Source organism: Podarcis gaigeae (genome assembly GCF_964106915.1).
Source record: "Podarcis gaigeae genome assembly, chromosome: 14".
NCBI lineage: Eukaryota > Metazoa > Chordata > Lepidosauria > Squamata > Lacertidae > Podarcis > Podarcis gaigeae.
In genome coordinates this window covers 37,681,162-37,699,378 of record NC_139690.1, presented here as the reverse complement: position 1 = coordinate 37,699,378, position 18,217 = coordinate 37,681,162, and the positions used below count along the sequence as shown (strand labels likewise).

The window sequence follows — 18,217 nt, the reverse complement described above, 5'->3', positions numbered from 1 at the left end:
ATTTCCCAGCACCCTATGGCTGCTGGAGGGCAATGGTAGAGGTCCCTCCAATGGAGGCTGCAGCACAGTGCAATGGAACTTCCAGGCCCTCCATGTCTCCTTGCTGAGGGACTTTATTGCAGAATATGGCCTGCTAGTCCCTTTGCTGGGCACAGAGCTGGGCTCCCTTTCCCAAGCTGTGAGCTGACTGGCAGCAGAGAGATACAGTGGGGTTGGAAGGGTGGAAGTGGTCTCTTCCTTCTCTAAAGCACCGTGAAGGCAGTCAAAAGAGGAAAGAGAACACCAGATGAGGGGCAGGAGGCCATATGAATCAGAGCTCCACAGAACTATGGGCACTACCACGTTGGAAAGTACTCTAAAAACCACTCTTAATTTTTGCTATGAGGCTTAATGTCTATAAGCTACTCCCAAAAAGTAGCTGAAGAGCAGCAGTTACCCTGCTGTTCTTTATAAGGCAGAAATAAAAAACAGGAAGGTCTCTCCAGGGTGTACCCAAAATCCCCCTTATCCCTTGCCTTCTTCCTGAAATTAACCCCTTTGTGCATTTTTGAGGACCAAAAACTGTGGTTCTTAGCATCAATGCAAATTATACTTAATTTGGTGGTTCTTAGCATCAATGCAAATTATACTTACTGGTTTGGGGTTAACTTCAGTGGAGATGAGCTTTAAGAGGCAGTTGAGGAGTTTCTGTTTGTGACAGGTGGCTGATGGAGAAACAGATTTAGATTCAGGCATCTGCTCCCCAGGATCCTGGGTTTCCGGCCCCAAGACAGACAGCCAATCGTACTCTAGCTGTAGCTTGTTCGGTTTGCCCATCATGAGGTAGACTTCAGCCAAGGTAAGGCTCTCAGAGGTCCGCAGGCTCCATCCCTCCTCTCTGACCTGTTGCACAAGGCGGCTTGGGTCATCCTTGAGAGACTTTGCGACCAATTGTCCCTGAGGTGGTGGTGGTGGCGGCGGCGGTGGCAGTGAGGTGCTGGGCTTCTCCTGAGAGTCCTCCATTACTATGTCCGATAGCTCCTTAGCACACATTTCCGTTTGTGGTCCGCAGCACTGGAGGGCCTGAGTTTCAGTTCTGGATGGGCCGCAGCCGGGCAATGCCACCCCACCTCTTGCCAGCTGTGCGGGACTGAGGCTGCCAGCCTCTGTGCTCCCAGACGAGAGCCTCCCGGGAGGGGAGTACCCTGCCAAGGCAAAATCTTTCCCATTCAGTCTATCTGTGCAAAGACACTTCTCTGGGACAATAAGGTCCTGGCAAGATTTCATGTACCGAGGAAATGGGTCAAGCAGAGAGAGCTCCTCCAAATCAGGGGGGATGCTGCCGCAGTCACAGTTTGGACTGCCAGAAGATGACCCAGTCGCCAGTGCAACAGCTGGTGCCTCCCTACCCTCAGCACAATGGGTTGTGGGAACCAGCTTTTCAAGACTCCCACTCAGATCTTGAAGCCCGGACAGTGGCTTATCAAGACTATGTGCAACACTGAGACACAGGGATGCTCCTTCAGTAAGCCCAGCCTCTGAGGAGCAGTCCTCAGCGTTTGCAGTTGCCTCAAATGTGGACTGAGTGTTTCTACTTGCTTCTGTAGTGCTCTCGGCCCTGGTCCCACCCTTGCCTTCTGTTCCCCGAGGGTATTTCACCTGCCCTCTGGCTGTCCCCTGACCGCTCTGTATGCCTAGAATTTGGGCAGGCGGCAGCAAGAGGGAATCTTTTGTATTCTGCTTGCATCGGCCGGATTCCTGCCAATGCACTGTACAGAAAGCTTTGGAGTGTACAACCCTGGCAACCCCAGGGAGGGGTGTAAGCGTACAGTTCTCTCCTGGGAAGAGATGGAGCATCACTTTCTCTTCCGAATAGCTGCCACTTGCTTCAGAATCCCTGGAGTCTTGTAGTTGCCTTTCTGCTAGTGTTTTACGCTAAATACAGGACATTAAGGAACACAGCAACACTTAAACGAGGAGAGAAAGTCTCTCTACAGTCCACACACCCAAGTGGGAAAGAAATATTTTATAACATAGGCAAGAAACCTTTTTCAGCTAAAGGGCTACATTCACCTATGGATGACATTCCAGGGGCTGCATGCCAGTGCAGGGTAGGGCCAAAGGACAAAAGCGAGCATAACAAAAAATGTGTGATATAAACAAACAAATTTATTTACGGCTATTAGCCCATAAAATATGTACAAACATATAGTGGTCTACATTCTGTTCACAGAAAGCCCTGAGATTTCTCCCCAACACACATACACCAGCCCCACACTTCTCCATCCACCATCTAGGTAAGTAGGAAGCATGATCACAGTTCAGTGATACATTCCAGTCAGGCAAGAGTGCTTAGGAAGGGTGCAGAGCAGGGATGGTGAGGGGCATCACCTGGGGAACTCTCCTACCAATAGAGGGTCTCAAGGGCCTGGGATTCTGCACCCTGTCTCATAAATACAGTAAGGGTCTAATGAACAGTAATGGATTTCAAGAACCTGAAGGCTAGTTATGTCGAGTGCTGTCCCCAGAACACGGAATCAAAAGGCAAAACAAATTTCTGAGCAAGAAAAGGATACAATGCGCACCTCATGGAGAGCCCATTTCTGTTTCAGGAACTCAATGAGGCTAGATACCTTACGATGCAACTCTACGATCATCCTGGCAAGCCATGGAAGACAAGAAAAACACAGAGGAGTCAGCAAATGATGTCCCACGAACAATGTAGTATAGAAGTCACAGTACAAGCTAAGTAAAGCACAGACTCCCTCTCTCTGCAGGTGGGCATGTAGTCCCTAATTTCCCATTCATTGGAGCAAGGGGGAAAGAAACCAGCTGCATTCCCACCACAGCTAACGGTTGACTATGAATGTACAGATGCCCCCCACTTTTCTCCTTTCCTACTGTGAGAACATCAAGCCACCGTTCTCGGCTTAGTGTTATGTCCGAATTGGGGATCATGGTTTGCTTTGCTCCAAACAGTCCTTGATGAGACTAGACAGGTTTTGTTTTTAGTGTTGGTGTGTCTGGAGCAAAAGTAACTATGATCCCCAGGTTCACATGCAATGCAATGCCAGGTATTGTGATAGGGGAGGAACAAAGCAGAAATGATCTCCACATTCACGATAAACCATTCTATGGTTTGCTGTGATGTGCAAAGGCAGGCTCTATTCGCGTTAATGAACAAATCATCGTATACAAAACAGTAACAGGTATCCAGGAGATGGAGTCACTTGTTTGCTAGCAGTGGCTAAAACAGTCTATAGGTTGTGCCAATGATATTCAAAATTCAGCTCTCAAGCTTTAGTTATGCACAACACACACACAAACCTGAGACGTGGATTCTGGGCCAGGCTCTGCACACGGGCCCATGCATGATTATTCCGTGGCTGCAGCTCCACGGGGACCTTCAGTGGAAGACGCACCGGCTTCTGATCTTCCTCATCACTAATGCCTGAGGGAAGAAGCAGTGAAAATTCCTGAATTATTCCCACAAATAAGAAGTGGCTATCCTATCACCTGGCATCCACCAGAGAGCATAGGAAATTATCCGTAAGAGTATTCTTGGGTGAGGAGTGGGGAGATGATTTTCTAACAGAAACACTAATAATAATAAAAGGTTTTTAGTCGTATATTAACTAAAACTGAATAACTAGCAAGAGAAAACCTTTGACCCTTTAATCCATGACTCAAGAAATATTTCTGCCATGACACCAAGTCGTGCATCAATACAATTCTACCATCTTCTCAACATGCCAGTGGAGAGCTCACTGAAACACAACAATACTTCTGCTTGGGCTGCCACTCCATATGCCTGGAACACTGGATTAGTTTTTCACGTAAGGTGTTTCTGCTGTCGCACCTAAGCTGAAGTTATCAGCAAAATATACTGCACAATCTGAGCTGTACAGAGTGTGAGGCCACCCACAGCCTCAGAAACAATACTGGCATCATAATTAAGAAGGCAGACAAAGGAGGAGTGGTTGTTATCATCAACAAAATGGACTACATAAAGGAGACTGAGAAACATCGATACCATGTTTTACACAATGGAGTTTTATTAGATGTATTAATAAAGTCACTTTCCTAAACCAATTCTATTGTCACCAAAGACCACCTCACAAAGCTCAAAGCCCATTTATTTGTCGTCACCTCTCAAGCCACTTATGAAAGCATAAGTGTATGTAGAAACACCCTTCTCACACCTCAAGGAGTCACACGACCCCTAGAGCATACACCAAACCCTGCATGGGTCCACTCTCCAGTGTCCTAAACTCCCATTGTTCTAAGCGCATTTTACGACAGGGAATTTCATTAGCGCGAGCAGTTTCTGAGCTCTGGGTGCAGTATTGCGCCTAAGAGTTCTGGTTAAAACTGCAGAGTGGAAGGAAAGGATGACCTTTTTCTACCTCCTCACTTCTAGCTACTCTCTGAAGACTGGAGAAGAGACCCTCTTAACACTCTTACAGTGGTGGGCAGGGGAAGAACTAAACCATGTGAAAAATGAGCATAATATTTTAGCTGCAGTTCATTCATTTTCAGCTTTGTATTCTTGTTATAAAAAAGTGTGCCTAGACATTCCATTGTTGTGCCCATAACCTAGATTCAAGTTGCCATTTAGCTACTAGCCTTCATATATCAGTTTCTAACACTGGGTCTCTCCCTTGGTGATCTGTTTCAACCCACTTTTTCTCTCAGAGCCTCTTACATACCATCTGGATCACAGAGTTTCTTCAGAGCCCTGCACATTGGGGCTTTGATGCGAAGATTCCTCCCTTTGTAGCGTACAGTTGTAGCCCTAGAAATGTTAAAAGAATGGGACAATTGAGAGCACCAGAAGCATGCACGGCAACTCTGAATGTGACTTGAACACTTGTTTCTGGGAGATTTACTGAGGAATCACACTATCCGTGGTTTTGAAGCCACAGAAAACGCCACAGTAACCTACAGAACACTGTAGTCAGTGCTATTACTTTTCTTCACCTTGTCACCAATTACCAGTGTCCACTAATCTGATTCAGCATATTGGGACACCGTGAAACCCATATGGCATCTGTGCTGATCCTTCAGAAAACATAATTAGCGCTTGCAGAGAGTACTCTTTCAAATGCCATGCAGAACAATGTTGCAACATGGCGAGAAGCAGAAATAGAAGCTGTACTTCATGCTGCATCCAACTAAGGGTGTGGGTGGGAGATTCAACTCACTACAGATGGAGAGATCCAGCCACGTGAGCTTTCTTTTACTGTGATGTCTTGTTCTTAGCACAGTATGGTTGCTTGGGGGCTATTCTTCTCCTGCTGTTTGTTAACAATCTGAGCAAAACAAATTGCCTATACATGTCAGAGTGAGAAGGGGAGGCAAAGAAATCACCACCAGCTAGTCTACTCCAGCTAGACTGCCTGCTCACTACCACTGGGCTAACTACCATCAACTGCCCTTGGGGAAAGATCCCAGGAGGAGAGGGAAGCAGGCAGGCAATGCCACGAACCCACTCCTGCTCCAGTTGAATTGCCCTCGCCAATAAGGCTATCTATCACCAGCTGCTCTGTGAGAAAGACCCCGATAACTTGTAATGTGTCTATCTAGTGTGTGTATACATATGCAAGTGTGTGCTTTAAATCTGCAATTATGTTAAGGCACCTTTGAAAGACTTAAAACCCTTTTTTCAGGATACAAGAGAATGTAACACTTTTATTGTTCTTCATTAAGTGAAAATAGCATCTCAAATTTAGCATAGTGTTTTCTTCTGAACTGTAGTTTCAGAAGGTCAAAGAAACAGCAGCAAACTCTGTAAAACTAGTCAGTTCTCCCTGCTCTTATAAAGCACTTTTATAACACACCTAAAGTAGTAAAATCATTTCCTTTGAGGAGCAGTGGAGAACTTGATAGTCCTCCAGATGCTGCTGGTCTACAATTTCCATCATTCTCAAACATTAATCTTTTTGGCTAAGGCTGATGTGAGTTGGAGTCAAACAACACTGGGAGGACCACGGAGTCCCCATCGCTGCCTTAGAGCTCTGGGATGGAATAATAACAACATCTGTGTGCATCGTGCTTTTCAGGTCGGACATGTTCAGAGTAGCTTCACAACCTGAGATAATAATGCACCTCAAAATCTAGACATTGTACAGTGATAATGCTAAAAAGCAAAGAAAAAACATACCCAACTTGAATAAGCTCATTGAGTTTAGCTGCATTTTTGTCATCCATACCTTTAAGTACAAAACAAAAACAGATCAAGCAGGTCATTTTGACTAACATCTAACAAAGAGGTTTGAAGCTATTCGAAAGAATGTATACACACACATACATGTACATCAAAACAGTAAAAAAAAAAATTAGAACTACAAACATAATATTCCTATCATCCCACAGAGCTCTGAAAAAACATGAACCCATGACTCTTTGAATAAGAATTCATTTTTTAAAAAGAATTTCCTCTTCTGAAAGTGAGAGGAAGGTGTTCTGAAAGGAGGAGTAATGATTAGGAGGAGAAAGGGGAAATGGTGGGTTGATATATGCATAAAGGTGAAAGGAAAGAGTTGGGGACTGGAAGGGAGACAGAAGGGGATCACATGGGATAAAGAGTCAGGCATTTACCAATACAGACGCTATAATTTCCCCAGTGAGGCTGGCTCCACTTGCTGTGTTTGGACATGAGCCATGGTTTACTGTGATAGGAAGAAGCCTAGGTTTCTGCACTCCTAACACCTCCTTTAGTATAGCTGTAATGAGCTGTAATTTCAATTAACCAGTTACGTGTCATGACTGAACCTTAAAGAGTCGTTATTTTTAACTATAGTTTTGATTAAAGAAGCCAGCTTTACAAACCATGGTTAAGATTAACCGCGGGTTGTTGGGATGATATGACAATCTGTGGTTAATCAAAAAAGATAGAAAAAGCTGATCTCCTTGTAGCCGTGCCAAAGGAAGGGGGGTAGAAGAATGCACAAGCCTGACGCTCACCTAGACATGTTCCATGATTTATTATGTCATCTGAACAAAGCCAGAATGCAAAAGCAACTGTCTTATGTGCACCAAATCCGTTACCAAGGCAGCACAGTATTATGGAAAGCTTGCAGCCTTTACAAGTTTGTTGCAGGAGAGCCTGCTGACAAAATGTGAATACTTATGAAAGAAATAAAATTGGGAGTTCAGAAAGTCACTGAGGAGACACCAAAGAAACGGTGTGTGCTAGAGGAAGGATTGTTCTCTGCTGTAGGAGAAATGCACACTTTTTATTGCTTTGCTCTGAATATACACCTTTAGATGGATGGCTTGGGCAAAGGGATGAATGCAAGCTTATTACAGTATTCTGAACACACAAGAGGATGTGTGTGTGTGTGTGTTGAAATCTGTGTGGTGCAGTCGTCACGGTGTTGGACTAGGATTGGGGAAAACCAAGTTCAAATCCCCATACAGCCATGAAACTTGGTAGGTGATCTTTGGTCAGGCACCACTTTTAGGCTAGCCTAGCTCATCAGCTAGGCAATGAGGATAAAATGAAGGTGGAGAAAGCCAGTACATGGAAGAGAACAATATACAAGCAACTCCCTATTTATGTGCCTTCAAGGCACGTGCAACGGCGCATGGATGCATTCCTGCAAACCCGGAAGTGGCACGAAAAGGGGAAAAAACGGCCCTAAGAAGAGCACAAATACAGCAAAAATGGAGCGAAAACAGCGTCTAGCAATTCCCACAAGCCTTTGCAAGTGCAATCCCAGGGAGCCTTTGCACCGACCTTTGAGGCCTGTGGAGAGTTTGAGTCCAACAATAACAGGAGGGCCACACATTTCCCACCACTGATTTAACTTTTGATTTGTCCAAAGTAAACTTCATTACCTAAAAGGTTAAACAAGGCAATGATTTTAGCTTCTATGATACGCTAGTTAAGTATGGCCAGAGTATATAGAAAAATCAAATAAAAAACAAAAAATTGTATAGCCTAGACAAAATTATAGTCTGTCGCTGACAGAGATAAAACCAAAATGGGGTACTCAGAAGCTATTTCATTTTTATATCCCAAATCTGAAGACAGACATCACCCCAGGTTTTCGATTTTGAAGGAAGCTGTATCGTATATACATGACATTCATTATCTTTCTGTTATGCAGGGACAAGCAGATCTCTCACTGTATGTGAATTACACCCAGAAAACAACAGAAGCTTCCTTCTGTATTTTCTTTTTGTGTCCTTGTATATTTTATGTTTTACTGTTTTGTACTCTGCATGAAAGAGCAAACTAAAAGATTATGCTCAGAAATCTCCCTCTGAAGCAGTATTGACACACAGAAAAATACTCGAAGAAAGCTATAATGAAAAATAAGGGCACCAGAAACATCCGGGGAGGAGAGTTGGGAAGGAGTCTTCCATGGCGGCACAGAAAAAACCCCAAACACTTTCTAATTTCATGGCACTAAAATGTTGTGTACTTACAGCCCCCAATCTTCTTCCTTAGCTCCCCATAACAAATTAAGCCATAGAGCTCCAGGGAGGATTTTTTCAGCCCTTGAGAAAACACTGCAAAGAAAGAAAACCACAGGTGTTAAGGGAAAAGAAAAACACTATTCATTTAGAGAATGATTAAGCCAGCAGATACTAAACGCTCCCTTATCTAAGAATTCTTAGGTCTTGAGACAAACACCTAAATATATACAAAAGTTAACTGGTATAATTGGTATACAGCAACAAGTGTGCTGTAATGTGAAGATCCAATGTATTTTGCAGCTGGATTTTAGGATGGAATGTGCTAACGAACAGATATCACCTTTCCCAGTATTTTAACGACCTGGACAAAAAACAACTTAAAAGGGCCGTCATAATTACTAGTCTATTCAAGTACCAGATTTCACATTTGAAATCACAGGTTAATGGGAATGATGTCTCCAAAATATTCATATTTTATACACATACAAAACTCTCTCTCTCTCTCTCTCACACACACACACACACACACGCACACGCACACACGCACACTCCTCAAATCCCAGTAGTTCATGATTTGTGGATTCAAGGTGGATTCAGCGCTCAAAAATTGGGTATATCCAGCCCTTTGAAGGTATGCAAGTTGGCCTCTATGAAGGAGGTTAGGGCAAAATGGTACAATGGCAGGGCTTTCACTATTTTAGCCCACAGACCAGGCTATACACTTCTCATCCAAGGTCTGCAATGAGTCATCCTGATGCAGACTGTTGAAGGACTAGGCTATTTTAGTATGTTTTGCTGATTTTTTTCTGATGTTCTAATTTATTGTAAATGCATTTGCATTTATAGAAAAAAAAGGAAGTGCAGTGTCATTTTAATGAAACATACTGCCACAGTGCTGGCACTTCCCATACAGCTGAAGACTTCCCTAACGTGTTGGTGGTTTTAGGGCAGCCTTGTCAAGCATGTGCCCTCCAGATGTTTTGGGTCTGATGTGAGCATAGATCTTATGTAATCCAAAATATCTGGAGGGCACCAAGTTGATGAAAGCTGTCATAGTGCATGCCTGCCTCCCTCAATTTCAGTCTAACACTTCAGTGCAAAACCTCAAGTGTAGTAAGGAGCCCTTGGAAAAGGGGTGAGGAGCACCATGCTGCCCAGCTTTAATGCAGGGAAGGGAAAACTGTGGCCCTCCAGATCCTGCTGGACTACAACTCCCATCATCCCTGGCAAATGGCTAATGGGAGCAGAGTTTACGGGTTCCCCAGCCTTTACCTCTAGGCACTAACCAGGATGAAGCCTCCTCAGCTTCAGCATGAGAACCATGCATAGGATAAAGGAAGTTTTTTATTTGGTTGTTTGTATTGTTGTATATTATGCTTGTTGTTTGTTATGTTTGTGTCTGATGGGGGTAGATTTCTGTGTTGGGGGTGGGGGGGTTTGTGTTATGTTGTAAATAAAATTTCCAATAAGAAATTGTTTAAAAAAGAAAACCATGCATAGGTACATAACCTTAGCGGGTTCCCCCCACCCTCCCCAATTCTACAAGTTGTTTATGGACAATATAGTATAGTCTGCTTGTACCAACCGCAGAACCAAACCTAACAGTATGCTCACCATTATCAAAGTCAATGTATTTGGAAATCTTGTGCCAGGTGCGGTAGTAGAAGTGCCGAACCTGTTCCTTGTTCTTCACCATGTTTGCTGGCTTGCTTTTCTTCTTATACTTCAGGGCAATGTTGTTCTGAATTGCTTCAAAATCTTTTCCATGCTGAAAAAGCAAATACACCAATACTTTTCTACAGAATGTAAAAATTGGGCAACTAGCCGTCCAAATTATTATTCCATTTGTTGCAGATGGTTTATCAGAGATGTATGGATTTAACAGTTACAGACGCACCCACTTCTGATAGGCAATCTGCAGAAGCTAACGAATTATGAAAGCATTTTTACAAAAGTGTCCAATATACTGGGATCTGCAGTTAGGGATGCTAGGAATTATAGCTTGGGGGGGGGGGGTCGCATGCTTTAAATGTGCATTGGATGAGCTTTAAATGCATGTTGTGGATCTTCTCTATCATGGTCCAATGACCTTTCCCAGAATAAGCATTTGAAGATACAGACAACACCATAGGCGCATGGGTATAATGCACACAGAAGCTTAAAAGGAGAATAATAGTTTCAAGTAACTTGGGGGGAAATTGTTTATACTATCCTCAGTAAAAAAACAACAACAACTAAAAGGTATTTCACCGCCTGGATGTCAATCCTTATGTAGCCAAAATAGCACACAAAAGGATAACAATAGACTAGGGAAAGCTACTAGGTTCATGGAAGATACCCCCACCCAATGAGAACTGAACATGCTAAGTAGCCACAGAATGCTAAGTGTCTGCTTTGGGAGGGGAATATGGTAAACAGGGTGAGGAATAAAATAGAGTAGAATTCGGCAGGGCTGGAACCCCAAACACGAGAAGAACCCATGGCAATATTGAGAGCTCTGCTTGTTTTGACATAGCACTCAAGTATTCAACCTTTGAATGAAACATAACATCCAGTTTTGATCTTCGAAACACCCACCTCATAGAGGCCTTCAAAGAAAGTATTCTTATCCTCGGTGCTCCATGATTCCCACTGACGTCTAACCTTCTTGCCTTCTTCCTTTTCTCCCGCTGATGAGCCCAGGTTTCTTGCAGTAGATTTTGAGCTACCAGCTGGGGTGCTGGAAGAGATTCCTGATGAATTGCCAGAGGAACTCCCGCCATTATCTGCACCTGTAGTAAATAAGACCACCACAACACACATTCTCAGTTAAAGGAGACTAAGTTCATAATATAATTCACAAGCAACACTTCGTAGCACTGCAGAAATAATGAAAATTTGAGAGTTTCAAAAACCAATGATTGAAAAGCAAGAGTATAAATCTTTTTTTAAAAAAAGAATTATTATTTTTACAACTACAGAATTTTTAAGTTTTCCGTTTCATTCTGTTAAAAATATATATTAGATTAAAAAAAAGAAACTTTCATAGAATTGTAAGGGATGCCAAGGGTCATCTATTGTTGACTAAGTCAATTGTTCACTAAGGCTGCAATCCTAACCCCTTACCTGGGATTCAATAGGACTCACTGTGCAATCCTAACCATATCTACTCATAAGACACTACAAATTACGGTACATTTTGAAGTGGAAACCTTTGTTATTTACCCCATAATTATAAAGGGCAAATTCCTGTATTTTCTATCTCATAAAGGTAAGAAATTATGTAGATTCCAAATGTTACTATGAAGGAATTCAGGAAAAGTGATTAATGGGCTGGGATAACAAAACTGAATAAGGAGGTTGAAATGCATTAAGCCCATTTCTAGTACTCTTAAAGCAACAGACCTTCCTAAAGAGGGAACTCTCATACATCCTTCCTTTGGGCATGTACAAATCCTCCTACCAGAAAGATACTTTCTCATCAAAATTTTGTTTCCAAAGCTATAATGGATGTTGGGGAGGAAAGTGTTAGCAAGTTTCACAGAGCCTTCTCTGTGGTGGAGCCCAGTATGTGGAATGCTCTCCTCTTACGGGCAAGACAGTCAGCAACATTGTTGTCATTTTGGTGCCAAACACCTCTTTACTCGTTTTAGGTCTGAAAGGGTGACTGTTTTAGCTGCCTCTGTTTTTTTTTAAAGCATGCTGTTTTATAGAAAGAGATATTTATAATTTATCAGGATCAATGAAGGGTGGGTAACAATGTTTTTAAATAAAATAAAAAATAAGTAAATGCATGCAATGGCAGATTGGCTGTAGGCCCAATGCCACTTCTTTTTGGCATTACTGTGGCATGCAAGATGCATTGAATGTGATGTCCAAGGAGGGTGGGGCTCTCAAAAGAGTAGACTTGCCCACTTCTGGTAGAAGTCTCCATCTACATGTCACAATGTAGTGGCATCCTAGGGGAAGCCACCACTGGACGAGAATTACAGCTTTGGCAGAGAAGTTTCTTGGTCACAAGAGAATGTGACAGGGAATCGAACTGCCGCATTTCCTGCCAGGTGTCTCACGACGCTTCTAAGAGGGTGGGTGGGAAGCTAAAATTTTCGCAAGGTAGCTATGTTACACATTCATCAGAAATAACTTTCTCACAAATTGCTCACCAGAGATTCTCAACGAGTGATATCTATGAGCTCTGTACAAAGACCTGCACTTGACTTATCTTTCTTCAAAAAACGAAGATCATGCCCGTACTAAATTTATTGAACAGGTTAACATGCTCACTTGGCTCATGATTTTCATAAAACTGGGTTTTTCCAAGAGTTAGAGGGGACGTTCTTACTGGCTAGGCCTAGAGCTGCTACTTTTATAATACACACTTTTATAATAACACTGGTTTCATAATGCAGCACTGACTGGGGGGCGGGTGTGTGGAATTTAAAAGTGCTATATCGAGATATATACCATGCCAGGCCCAACGCCTACTGGTATAAAGAACTGGTCCAGCTCGTAAATAATTAGTATCTGGTGCAATCACTGTTACAGCACCACCACATCTACTGGTGTATATACCAGCAGTGATTCAGTTTAGTCATTCAAACTGAAAACAACAATGAAAAATGTAGAACATATCACACAGGAAAGGATAGAACCACACATTAAAAATACACAGGTATCACCTTCCAACTTAGTGCAAAAATGCCAAGAGGGAAATGTCATTTTATGTTCAATTAATGAAGTATAATTTGCAAGATATTGGGGGGGGGGTGAGGGTGGCGGATAGAGTGAGAGATAAAGCAATGAGGGGAGACTATCAATATAATGAAAGAATTCAGCTGAGTAGAGAGGAGGTTTGAACAAACAATAGTTAAAGCAACTCAAGAACACCTAAAACCTGGATAGTTTCCAGAGGAAGACATGTTAAAAATAAGATCTTCTTATTTTTAGCAAGACAAACTTGCTTTTTAAAATTTGAAGATAAAGATCAGGTCGCTTTAAAGCAAATGAACATCAGAAACAACAAAGGGACAACAGATACCCTCAGACTTCTGGAAAGAAACTTCCTGGATAATTCCTTTTCTGTTTCTGGAATTAACCATTGCCCTTTTAAAGCATCTAAACTTTGTATCTTGCAATTTCTTTTGGGTGGGTGAGGGTGGAGCTGCACATCGTGCTAAAGAGAGGTGAGCAACACTCACCTCTTTGGCATGCACATGATTACCTTGCTGATTTCTATCAGAATCCTGAAAATTTCCACTTTGAAACAGTGTGTGTGTAAAGCTCACTTAATCAGTAGGTAATCTTGGTTTCAAATGGTCTTAGCAATGAATATGAATACATCTGAGATGACACTGCTTTATACCATTGCCTGTTCAAAACTATGAAGCAGAAACGTTATGTAATTCTAAAAGGGTGAGATTTACAATCCACAGACTCAATAGGTATCATTTTCTTTATAAGCCAAGATTGCATCCTCTACATGGGATACTTAATGCTGACTAAATGGAATTTCATCAGCCTGTTTTTTTTCCGGATTCTGGCCCCAAAGATTTGTAAACATAAAGGTTAGATTACTGCTAGGATACTTTTGTACAGATGCACCGACTAGCTGTCTATTAGGGCAGGACAAAATCTGTGCCTTCACATGCTACATGTTAGGCACGATGTAGCCTTTGTAACCCACACAGAGAAAGTGGCAAGACAGCTGTACAAAATGTAGCACTAAAACAGAACTCAGCAGCAGTGAAATGCCCCCTGAGAACACGCCCCAAGTGAGTTGTCAGCCATTTTTTTCATAAAGCAGTACATCTTGTGCTTCAAGCCATTCTAAATGTCTGAAATAGCATTCCACAACTACTGTAAAATAAGGCATAAGAACAATTCAGCCAAGGGCTAATCTAGGGGTTGCTAACATGGTGCTTTCCTGATGTTGTCGACTACAACACCCATCATCCATGACCATTGGCCATGCTGGTTGAGTCTGATGGAAGCTGGAGTCCAGCATCTGGAGGGTCACAAATTCCTCACCCCGCTTCACACCAAGATGAGTATCTGTAGCAATCTCTTGCAACTATGAATCAGAGATGGGAAGGGTTATGATCCGAAACAATTCCTGACCACAGAAAACACAGTAAATTATGCTGATAAAAATGTTCACAATTCATGTCCAAAAGTTTAAAATTTTAAAAGACACTTGACTATTGGTTCTGAAATATTTACAGAATTTTCCTGGGGGGGGGGGGTGGAGCTGCTGTTATCACACACTGCAGTAATTTTAGCAATACATGTGAACAGAATCAGAGTTAAAGGAGTACAAAAATCTTACTGAAAAGCCATGGCTAATAAGGAGAACAGTGAATAAAATTTGATCAGCAGGAAATCTGTAAAGAAATCTGCAGTTCTCACCCCCATCCCATAGAGTACTCCACATTTTTCTTCACTTAACTCTATTTTATCATAATAGTTGAAATTGAAGGAGTGTGCATTAGTAGGTGAATGTGTGTAGGGTGATTGAAAGATGAGTGTGGAATTTTTGTGGGCAATGAGTAGAAGTGCATTGAGCAAGTGGAATCCTGATTATATTCTATTGTTTTACATATTGTATCACATTATCTCATTTTGAGTTTACTTTGCAAACTGCTTTCCAAATCATTTCTGATGAAAAGCAGAATATAAATACTTGAAATAAAAATAATACTGTAACCTAGCACTTTCTAAAACTTACAATCGGCTATCGAACCTATCAGAGGTTGCTCTAAATATAAATATCACAAGAACACATCACTTAAGGGTTGTTCATTACTAAGACACAATCAAGCTCAAACCAATGGGATACAGCTAGCAACCACTTAAAATTAAACACTAGATTTAATGAGCATGTCGTTAGTTCTCTCCTGACACCTCTCTTGAACATTCCCAGAAGACACATATATGGATTTTGAAAGGAGCACTCCCTGAAAAACAATGTGAAATTATCTTCCTGAACAATTTGTCTGCTAAATCAACATAAGAATGGCTTCTAATTCCACTAGAACACAAGGGCAAAGCAAGGATTCTGAAGGATGGCTCTAGTGGAGGCCATGCAGTTCTACCTTGCCTGCAACTTGCACTGATGCTGTGAACAAATCCAGAAATAGAGGGAAAACCTGTTTGAGATCTACAAATTGATAACTAAGAAGTGGAAATACATTCTAGAAAAGAAAGGGGCAAGCTGAAGGCAGATAGAAGTGTCCCATGACACTTACTGCAGAATCTCAATTTTTTTTTTTTTGTATTTCTCTCCTAGCTATAACAAAAAAATCTGGTGATGTCAGGTGTATCATAGTTGAAGTAAGCATGTATGCCGAATTTTGAAAGCATTCCACAGGTCTATATGCTAAAATTCTGAAAGATAAAATAGTTAACACACATCCCGTTTCGGCAAGGGAAATTGGTGTGCAAAAGTGGGCTTGAACACACACAACTGAAGCACCTCTGGATATGCATCCTCATCACAGGCTCATCCTGACTCACTGTCCTGGCTAGAGAAGTCCTTTTTAAGGGGAATGTCCATTCCCACGAGGGGCCACTATTGTTGCATGCAGGTAGAATCAGATCAAGCCAAAACAAAGCTCTAAGACATTGACAGAAAAAGCTACCCAAGCTGGGTTTTTTATAGAATGCTTATTGATGCTCCATTACTTGATTGAAATAAAGTCCAAAGACTGTTAGGGGCTTTAAAATGCTGCACTTTTGCAGATAGCTAGCTTTACATGGATAAATATAATGTATGAACTATTAAAACAGGGGCCGGCAACCTAAGGCCCTTGAGCCACAAGTGGCCCACGAGCCACCCCCAAACTGAGCTGCCCGTTCAGCGAGTCTCCGCGTGCTGCACTAAACCAGCGCAGTGCAATACAGGGACTCGCTTCCACGGTGCAGGAAATTGCGTCTGCGCAGACGCCCGAAATTGTGGGTGCACGTGCGCGCCGGCCCACGGAGGGATCTCCGCTGGAGTGAACCAGCCAGGCGAGGTAAACCTTGCCAACCCCTGTATTAAAGCATGCCTGTCTGAGAGTTTAGTTCGTGAATTTCACACGGGTATCATTAATTTATGAGATATATCACACACAGCCACATATATGGAAATCACACTCATCAACATCTGCAATATGGAAATTTAGGCTTAAAGATTAGTCAATATGTCCGTTTTTAAATTTAGGATTCAGAATTCACTAACTCATGGACTCACACACAGAAGGACAAACAGAAAATTTTACTTGAGATTTTTGCCACCGCTGAAGAGGTAAGTTGAAAAGAAGCTTGTCTCTTCAGCAACAGGACTGCAAAACCAAAACAAGATGCAAACCAATGGTTTCCTGTATATCTATCTGTTTGCTTTCCAGAGCCTATGTGCACAGTTTTCCTAAGGCTGCAAAAACACACAGCATGTGGCAAAGCTCTGCACAAACTACACAAGAACATGGCTGCACTTCTGCAGAACTGCCATACAGTTCAATGTGGCTTCTGCAGAAACAGGGTAAAAGTTGCCCAATGCAATTAAAAAAACACTGGAGACGGACCATAGCATAGTGGAAGAGCACAAGATTCCAAGGTTCAATCCCTGACATCTTCAGTTAGAAGGATCAGGTAGCAGGTGATGTGAAATACCTCTTTTGAAGATGCTGGGAGACATTGCCAGTCAGAGTGAACAATACTGGGCTAGTTTGACATCTAATGTCATAGAAGGCAGCTTCCTATGTTCCTAATTATTACTAATAATCAGATCAGCTTGCATACTACTGAATCCTATATGTATTCATTAATTGTAAACAATAAAATAAAAATTAGATCAACTTCAGATTATCAAAACCTTCTTTTAAAGGAAAATGCCCCAATTCAACAATAGAGTGCCAATGGAGGATAAGCTTGCACACAAACAGAAAATGCAAATATGCTATGAGATGCTTATCTAGGCACCACTAATATGGCTAGGTGTGTCTTTTGTTGTAGATGGGAATGAGCATCTATGTAAGGGGCTACTAGTGTGACTAGCACTGGATTGGGGCTAAAAATTTCATGGGGCTGGTGTATGGATGCGTATTTAAGAAATAGTTCAAGGGAGAAATACTGTACACTAAGCAACCAAAATGGGGTTTCTGCACAATGTGATGGAATCATTTCCCCCTTTTACTGGGTTGGCAGTCAAAATGTCTATTTCCCCAATGAATCCACAAGCTTTTATACTCGATGCCCTGATAGTAAGTTAAAACAGAACCAACTGTGTGATGAGAAAATAGTGAGATCAATCCTCTGGACTTTAGGAATATGATTTGACATCAGACTTCTCATCAATATATTCATTAATGACTTCTATACAGTGGTACCTCGGGTTAAGTACTTAATTCGTTCCGGAGGTCCATTCTTAACCAGAAACTGTTCTTAACCTGAAGCACCACTTTAGCTAATGGGGCCTCCTGCTGCTGCCGCACCTCGGGAGCACGATTTCTGTTCTCATCCTGAAGCAAAGTTCTTAACCCGAGATACTATTTCTGGGTTGGCGGAGTCTGTAACCTGAAACATATTTAACCTGAAGCGTATGTAACCTGAAGCATATGTAACCCGAGGTACCACTGTGATACATATTTATATAAAGGGTGCTGCAATTCTTATTTAAAAGAAATCTTCCAGCATTTAGATGGTTTGCATAAATATGCAGGATCTTATGAAATGTGCTTCTGTTCATTATTATTATTATTATTATTATTATTATTATTATTATTATTAATGTTATTGTTAAAAAATAGGTCTCTCAGCATCCAATGCCTTCGTGACTTAATTAGTGCTTAAGGTA

General features: G+C 41.9%; 1 protein-coding gene across 5 annotated transcripts in view; it reads right to left on the bottom strand.

The window, feature by feature from the left end:
- CRAMP1 (cramped chromatin regulator homolog 1) overlaps nucleotides 1–18,217 on the bottom strand; it is a 41,210-nt gene that overhangs the window by 18,400 nt on the left and 4,593 nt on the right. For all 5 annotated transcript variants that reach the window (XM_083711173.1, XM_083711171.1, XM_083711175.1 and 2 more), the window contains exons 3-10: nucleotides 10,984–11,177; nucleotides 10,021–10,174; nucleotides 8,416–8,499; nucleotides 6,143–6,191; nucleotides 4,689–4,774; nucleotides 3,307–3,430; nucleotides 2,556–2,637; nucleotides 634–1,914 (exon numbers count right to left, since the gene is read on the bottom strand). In XM_083711173.1, the coding sequence (XP_083567299.1) occupies nucleotides 634–1,914; nucleotides 2,556–2,637; nucleotides 3,307–3,430; nucleotides 4,689–4,774; nucleotides 6,143–6,191; nucleotides 8,416–8,499; nucleotides 10,021–10,174; nucleotides 10,984–11,177 (2,054 nt within the window). The remainder of the gene's footprint in view (nucleotides 1–633; nucleotides 1,915–2,555; nucleotides 2,638–3,306; nucleotides 3,431–4,688; nucleotides 4,775–6,142; nucleotides 6,192–8,415; nucleotides 8,500–10,020; nucleotides 10,175–10,983; nucleotides 11,178–18,217) is intronic.